Source organism: Lipotes vexillifer, unplaced genomic scaffold (genome assembly GCF_000442215.2).
Source record: "Lipotes vexillifer unplaced genomic scaffold, Lipotes_vexillifer_v1.1 scaffold484, whole genome shotgun sequence".
Taxonomy (NCBI): domain Eukaryota; kingdom Metazoa; phylum Chordata; class Mammalia; order Artiodactyla; family Lipotidae; genus Lipotes; species Lipotes vexillifer.
The window spans coordinates 128,035-135,358 of NW_006786458.1; the positions used below are offsets into that span (position 1 = coordinate 128,035).

Below are 7,324 nucleotides of genomic sequence, written 5' to 3' on the forward strand. Positions count from 1 at the left end.
CCCACGTCCCCTGCATCGGCAGGCGGACTCTCAACCACTGCGCCACCAGGGAAGCCCAAGATCCTTTTTATTCTTGAAAAACTATCCAGAAAGATAGTTTTTGTAAATGTGATATAATACCACCATCTTTTTAAAGAAATACTCTGGAGAAAACTGCAAGAGAGCAAAATGCATCTTAATTTTTCTTCATTTTTCTGTTCCCAGCTTTTCCTACCTGGCCTTTTGAGGGACACTGTCCCTGTGACCTTGCCCATAGCCTACTGCAGGGCCCACTCAGACTGTCCCACCCCTGTACTAAAACCTGGGTCTTCAATGCTGTTAACTCAGGGGCCCGCTTGATTCAGGATGACCAAAGGCTTACATTTCAGCACCTTTCAGGGAAGAGGAGGATTTCAACCCTGGTCTCCTAGATTATAATAGCCCATCCTACACTGTCTGATGGGAAGAATTTCAAACCCTATTTAAGGTGGGTGCTGGAGTCATTTTTAGATGTAGCAAGGTAGTATAATTTGATGGCCTGCAAATCACCATTCTAGTGTCTACCCCGCCCTGTTACCCAAAGGCTAGCACACCTTGTCAGTGACCCTTTGGTGTGAGTTGGACCTCTTTGCAGGTTCCATCAATAAGGGTCAAGGAAGGGCAGCGGTGGTCAAAGGGTGATGAAATTCTTGGTGTCCAGAAACTTCCTATTTATTCCTCTTTTACGTTCCTGGGTGGGGGGAACAATGAACCGGAAAATCTGGTATCCCCACGACCTAGCATATAGGAGCCACCTCAAAGTATTTGCCAAACTTAATTGATCCTAGGAGACAGTGTGCTCTCAAGGGGCAAACCAATCAAGAACACACCTCTGCCGTTGCTGCCATGCCTCCTCCGGGCCGCATGGTGGCGCTGCGCCTCCGCCGAGGTCCGGGTGTTTCTCTGGCTCCGGGGCGCGCAGGCTTCTGGGGACCCTCAGAGCTGCGGCGGCGACGCGCGGGGCGGCTGCGGTGAGTGCGGCGGGCGGGCCTGGGGGCGGGTCGCCCCGCTTGCTGGCTCGCGGCAGGCCTCGCGCTCCCCCCGGGCCTCTCGCTTCCGGGCCGGGGAGGGTCAATCGCGCCGGCTGAGCAGGCCCGAGGCGGCGGCGCGCGAGCCCGGGGACAGCGAAAGCGAGCGCAGCGGGGGCCAGGAGACCCCTAGCTGCCCCACTACTGCCCTGCCTGGCGACCCTGGCCACGTCCCTTCCCCGCCTTGGAGCCTGGCTCCTCTCCGATAGGAGGAGAGACCTTGGCCTTGGTCTAGGGTGGGCCCGGGACGCGCTCTGATCGCGGCCGTGTCCGTTGCCCCGCAGGTTCTCCCACCTGTCACCCTGGCCCTTCTCTGCTTAGACGGCGTCTTCCTCTCCTCAGCCGAGAATGACTTCGTGCACCGCATCCAGGAGGAGCTGGACCGCTTCCTGCTGCAGAAGCAGCTGTCGAAGTAAGCTGGTGTGATGGTGGAGTCGGGCCCTGGGCTGCTGAAAAGGTCAAGGTTCGCCCAGAGCCTCCTGTGCCACTTTGCCCAGTGGTGCATCCAAAGTAACGGGCTCGCCGCTGGCTCTGACCTTGGCCTTTAGGTTTAATAATCTGCTCTCAGGCCTCTCCCAGCTGCATCTTTCTTTTTTAAAAAAATTTTTAATTATCTGTTTTATACATATTAGTGTATATATGTCAATCCCAATCTCCCAGTTCGTATCCCACCCCCCCACTTGGTGTCCATACGTTTGTTCTCTACATGTGTGTCTTTATTTCTGCCTTGCAAACTGGTTCATCTGTACCATTTTTCTAGATTACACATATATATGTTAATATACGATATTTGTTTTTCTCTTTCTGACTTACTTCACTCTGTATGACAGTCTCTAGATGCATCCACGCCTCTACAAATGACCCAATTTCATTCCTTTTATGGCTGAGTAATATTCCATTGTATATATGTACCACATCTTCTTTATCCATTTGTCTGTTGATGGGCATTTAGGTTGCTTCCATGACCTGGTAAATGGTGCTGCAATGAATATTGGGGTGCATGTGTCTTTTTGAATTATGGTTTTCTCAGGGTATATGCCCAGTAGTGGGATTGCTGGGTCATATGGTAATTCTGTTTTTAGTTTTTTAAGGACCCTCCGTACTGTTCTCCATAGTGACTGTATCAATTTACATTCCCACCAACAGTGCAGGAGGGTTGCCTTTTCTCCACACCCTCTCCAGCATTTATTGTTTGTAGATTTTCTGATGATGCCCATTCTAACTGGTGTGAGGTGATACCTCACTGTAGTTTTGATTTGCATTTCTCTAATAATTAGTGATGTTGAGCAGCTTTTCATGTGCTTCTTGGGCATCTGTATGTCTTCTTTGGAGAAATGCCCATTTAGGTCTTCTGCCCATTTTTGGATTGGGTTGTTTGTTTTTTTAATATTGAGCTGCATGAGCTGTTTATATATTTTGGAGATTAATCCTTTGTCCGTTGATTCATTTGCAAATATTTTCTCCCATTCTGAGGGTTGTCTTTTCGTCTTGTTTACAGTTTCCTTTGCTTTGCAAAAGCTTTTAAGTTTCATTAGGTCCCATATGTTTATTATTGTTTTTATTTCCATTACTGTAGGAGATGGGTCAGAAAAGATCTTGCTGTGATTTATGTCAAAGAGTGTTCTTCCTATGTTTTCCTCTAAGAGTTTTATAGTGTCTGGTCTTACATTTAGGTCTTTAATCAATTTTGAGGGTTTTTTTTTTGTGTACGGTGTTAGGGAGTGTTCTAATTTCATTCTTTTACGTGTAGCTGCCCAGTTTTCCCAGCACCACTTACTGAAGCACTGTCTTTTCTCCATTGTATATCCTTGCCTCCTTTGTCATAGATTAGTTGACCATAGATGTGTGGGTTTATCTCTGGGCTTTCCATCCTGTTCCATTGATTTATATTTCTGTTTTTGTGCCAAGACACTAATATTGTCTTGATTACTGTAGCTTTGTAGTATAGTCTAAAGCCAGCTGCACCTTTCACTTGTAACCCTGAGCATCACCTGAGACCGAAGGGGCGCGGCACTGGAAGGGGAGTGGGGCCAGTAGCTCCCTGTCGTAACCTCTATTGGCAGGTCCTTTGCAGTCAGCCTGGGACCCGAGGGGGCAGAGGGAGCCTAGTGTTTAAGCCACCGTTAAACTGGGAGTGGACTCGGTGGGGCTCAGGCCTGGGGGCTGCACCTGGAGCCCCTGCTCAGCACCCCTTCCCGTTGCTCCCCAGGGTCCTTCTCTTCCCCCCACTCTCCAGTCGCCTCCGGTACTTGATCCACAGGACAGCAGAGAATTTTGATCTTTTGAGCAGCTTCTCTGTTGGGGAGGGCTGGAGGAGGAGGACAGTCATCTGTCACGTGGACATCAGGTGTGTATCCTGCTGCCTTGGAGGCCCCTCAGCAGCTGTTTGAGCGGGGGGCGGGGGTTGGGGGCTGGTCGGTTGAGCTGGTCAGTGTCTGAGAGGGAACCAGGGCTGGGAGCCCCCAGGCCGCCACCTCTGTCCCCAGCCTCAGGTGCTTAGAGTCAGTGCTGCTTTCTGCTCCAGCAGCGGAGTAGATGTGCATTGTTTGTGGAATTCCTTTAGCAAATTTCAGCTTATGCACTCTGGGCCAAAAGAGAGAAAGAGAGAGTGGTTTAAACAGCGAAGGTGTCTGCCCAGCATTGCTCTCAGTGAGCTTGTGCCCCGCAGAGGCCATGGAACGTGCGAGTACATCTGGGCTTTCACTCACCTGTTTCCACGTGCATCTTGCAGGATCTTATCATGATGACTATGATCCTAGCTTTGAAAGTTACATATTTTTTTAATAACGCAGTTCCTAAATGCTAGTACTCACCTTACCCTGTGAGTAAGCGAAGACTCGGCGGTCTCATATTCGGTTTATAACACTAGAGGGAGAGCTGACTGCTTTGGGCTTGTTCAGGGCATCCAGCCTCCACTCTGATGCCTTGTTAAGGTGTTCTTGAGGGTCATTTTGGCTTTGGTTTTTGCCCAGGTCTGACTTGAGAGCCTCATGCCTGAATGGCAGGTCGCTCTAGTAAACCATTTTCCTTGGGGCCCAAACACCGCCCTGATCACCGCCTGCTCCTGCTGCAGGTTACCCGGTTCAGATGGGCTCTCTGGCCTCTGCCGCCCTCCTGCTTCCCACCCTAGCAAGTACCGAGGTCCGAGGTCCACCTCAAGCCAGGGAGCGGCTGCTGGTCCCCGAGGAGCGCGGGCCGGCCGGTGGCATCGTGGACGCAAGCCAGACCAGGCTTTGTATGTGCCCCGGGCGCTGCGCAGGCGAGAAGAATGGGCACCCCTCCCGGCCCCAGGGCTTCAGGGAGGTGCTCCAGCTGGCGGGCTCCCAGAAGAGCCCGATGATATCCGTGCCGGGGACCCCACCTCCGATCAGGAACTTCCTGTGTTGGCGACTCAGGCAGCAGACGTCCGAAAAGGCCGTAGCAAAAGTGAGAAAGAGTCACTGCCAGACCCAGTGGCCACTGAGTCCCCAGGGCCAGAGGATCACTCAGGGACGGGAGACAGGTCGGAGTCGTCCACACAGCCTGGGCCCGGTCTGCAGCCAGACTTGGAAGACGGGAGTGGGAGTGAGCTGGAGAGGAGCCTGGCGGCAGAGAAGGAAGAGGACGAGGTGGAAGAGGAGGGGCCGGGCAGCTGCTCCGAGGAGGACGAGTACAGTGAGCTGCTGCAGGAGGTGATGAGGCTCTTAAGCCCGGAAAAGGGAGGGCGGAAGTGAGGTGGGTGTAGTCGAGGGTGGATGGGGGCCTAGGGTCATGGTGTGGAGGGGGGGGGTGGGCGGGTGCTGGCTGAGCAGGCCTGGGTGTTGGGTGATAGGGGTCCCCTAGGAGATGTGCGGGGAGGGACACAGGGGCCTTGCCCACAGGAGTCAGGACTGACACTGCAGAGGGCAGGAGGCTGAGGCTCAGGGTCTGGGATCAGGGGTGTGGAATTCGGTCCCAGCTCAATCATGTAGGTGCTGTTCGACTGTGGGCAAGTCATTTGGCTTTCCTTAGTCTCAGTTTCCTCATCTGAAAAAATAGCAGGTAATGATACACACTGCCCAAGGTAACATAGATGTGCACATGTTTCAGAATGCACTGCAGATGTTGGTCATGAAAATCACTCTTCTGCCTGAAGCTTTGTCTTACAGATCTCGTACCCTTGGAACTGTGTGTCATATGTCCGCCCCTGAGCCTGGCCGCAGTGTCAGTTGGGAGGGCGGGCATCCTGTATCGCTATTTTACAGATGAAGGATGGACGCCAGAAAGCCTTGCTTATTATCACATCATTAATGAGAGAAGGAAAGATCCTGGGCCTGCCCAGCTCTGTGACTTACTGATGGCAACTTGGGGCAAAATTACTTAATTCTTTGACTCAGTTTACCCATCTGTAAAGTGGGCCTATAGAATAGGGTTTTCGGGATTCTGTGAAACATGATGTGTGTCCGTGCCAGTCACCCAGTGGGGACTCCCCTAAAAGTCATGCTTCTCCATCTTCTGGCCCAGTCTGCCATCCTGCTGTCTTTCCCAGACCCCTACCCGGGGTGCTCACCTCCCTATCTACCCAGAAGCCTGCAGGACTCTCAGCATGTGATTTTGAGAGCAGTCATTTGGAGTCGTGTGTGTCAGAGCTCCCCTCGCTAAAGGGTCTGATCTCTCCCAGATAACGGACAACCTGACCGAGAAGGAGATTCAGGTAGAGAAGATCCACATGGACATGTCCTCCTTCGCAGAGGAGCTGCCTGGAGAGAAGGATTTTGCCCACGTGGTGGAGATCTATGACTTTGAGCCGGCGCTCAAGACCGAGGACCTGCTGGCAGCCTTTTCCGAGTTCCAGTGAGAAGCTTTGGGGAGGTGGGGAGGAGGGGGTGCCCAACTTCTGGAGAGGAGCTAGGACACCCCTTTGTTGTGGGGGACAGTGCCTGCCCCTCCCCCGGTGCCCAGCGATCTAGAAAGAAAGGCAGAAAGTGGATGTGGTTGCTCTGGGCTCCATCCTCCTGGGCAGTTGGCTTGCTGGCCGTGACTTTGCGGAGGAGGGGAGCTGAGGTTTCGGTTGCAGACACTCTCCAGAGGCCCGAGGCCTGGTGCAGCTGGCACCGGGCAGCAGATCTCCGTCCCAGCCCCCACACACCCACGTGGTGGCCAGAACCCGGCGGGGCCCCTGCCTCCCCTGCTCCACGAGCAGCCACCCATCGGTCAGTCAGCAGGATGGGGCCATTTCCAGGCAGGAACTATTTCTGGGGTGAACTGGGCTTGAGCGGCCCTGGGGCAGGGTCTGGTGGAGATGGGAGATGGGGATATAGTGAGAGAAAGATTTCTCTTGTTTCCCCAAATTCCTTGGATCCAAATCCAATCTTTTCTCCTTTTTTCTTTTTCTTTTTCCAAATGCTCATTTTCTTTTCTCCAGTCCCCCTTCTCTTTTCCTGTTTAGGCTTTAAAAACATCCCTTTCTTCAGGGCCCCCTTTCTGACTGCTTCCCGAACAGCCTCCCCTTCCCTCCCCAAGCCTGAGCTGGTGGACAGCTCGAGGGGCTCATCAGCTCTCCACCCCTGAGGGCGGAGCCAGACCAGGGCCACTGGTGGTTTCCTTGGCTGGCGTGGCAGTGCCACAGAGAAGCCATGGGCCCCGGAACTGCTCTGGCTTCCCACGGGGCCCAGACTCAGGGGTGCTTTCCTGAGCAGCAGAAAGAAAGTCGAACAGGAGCAGTTGCTTTGACACGCTTGTATTAGGTCCTGTGCCCACCACACAAACCCTTTGCCTCCAGCCTCGGACCCCACGCCCTTGGCCTGGCGTGACGGCACCTGTGAGGAGCCCCCTTCGCCCTTGGCATTGTGTTCTACGAGCTTTGCGTCCTGGCTTCCTCACTTCTAGGAGTGGGGGGCCCATCCGACCACAGGGCTGGTGTCTCTTTCTGAGGCTGACTGTCTGGTCTTCAGAGGAAGTCTGCGCCCGACGGCCGTCTCCTTCCCAGAGGAGACAGAACTAGTCTTGGGCTCAGAGTGTTTGAGGGTTGGAGGTGGGAGGGCATTTCCTGTAGCAGGAGGGGTTTTGCCCATTTGCTCGCCTCATCACTCTGTCTCTTCCCCGGCAGAGAGAAGGGGTTCAAGATCCAGTGGGTGGACGACACACACGCGCTCGGGGTCTTTCCCTGCCTGGTTTCAGGTGAGGCGGGCCCTCCTCTGATTGCCGTTGGGGAGGGCGGGAGCCTAGGTTTCCCTGGGTAGGGATCCCCCAGGTCAGGGTGCAGGCTACCCTGAGCCGGTGGACTGGCAGGGTGTCTCCCAGACCCTCCAGAAGTCCTG

At 53.8% G+C, this 7,324-nt stretch overlaps 1 protein-coding gene across 1 annotated transcript in view; it reads left to right on the plus strand.

The window, feature by feature from the left end:
- The window catches only part of R3HCC1 (R3H domain and coiled-coil containing 1), a 19,950-nt gene that overhangs the window by 9,872 nt on the left and 2,754 nt on the right, over positions 1 to 7,324 (plus strand). The window contains exons 6-11 of the mRNA XM_007458827.1: positions 941 to 1,216; positions 1,331 to 1,458; positions 3,256 to 3,393; positions 4,120 to 4,717; positions 5,686 to 5,858; positions 7,114 to 7,184. Coding sequence (XP_007458889.1) covers positions 941 to 1,216; positions 1,331 to 1,458; positions 3,256 to 3,393; positions 4,120 to 4,717; positions 5,686 to 5,858; positions 7,114 to 7,184 — 1,384 coding nt within the window. The remainder of the gene's footprint in view (positions 1 to 940; positions 1,217 to 1,330; positions 1,459 to 3,255; positions 3,394 to 4,119; positions 4,718 to 5,685; positions 5,859 to 7,113; positions 7,185 to 7,324) is intronic.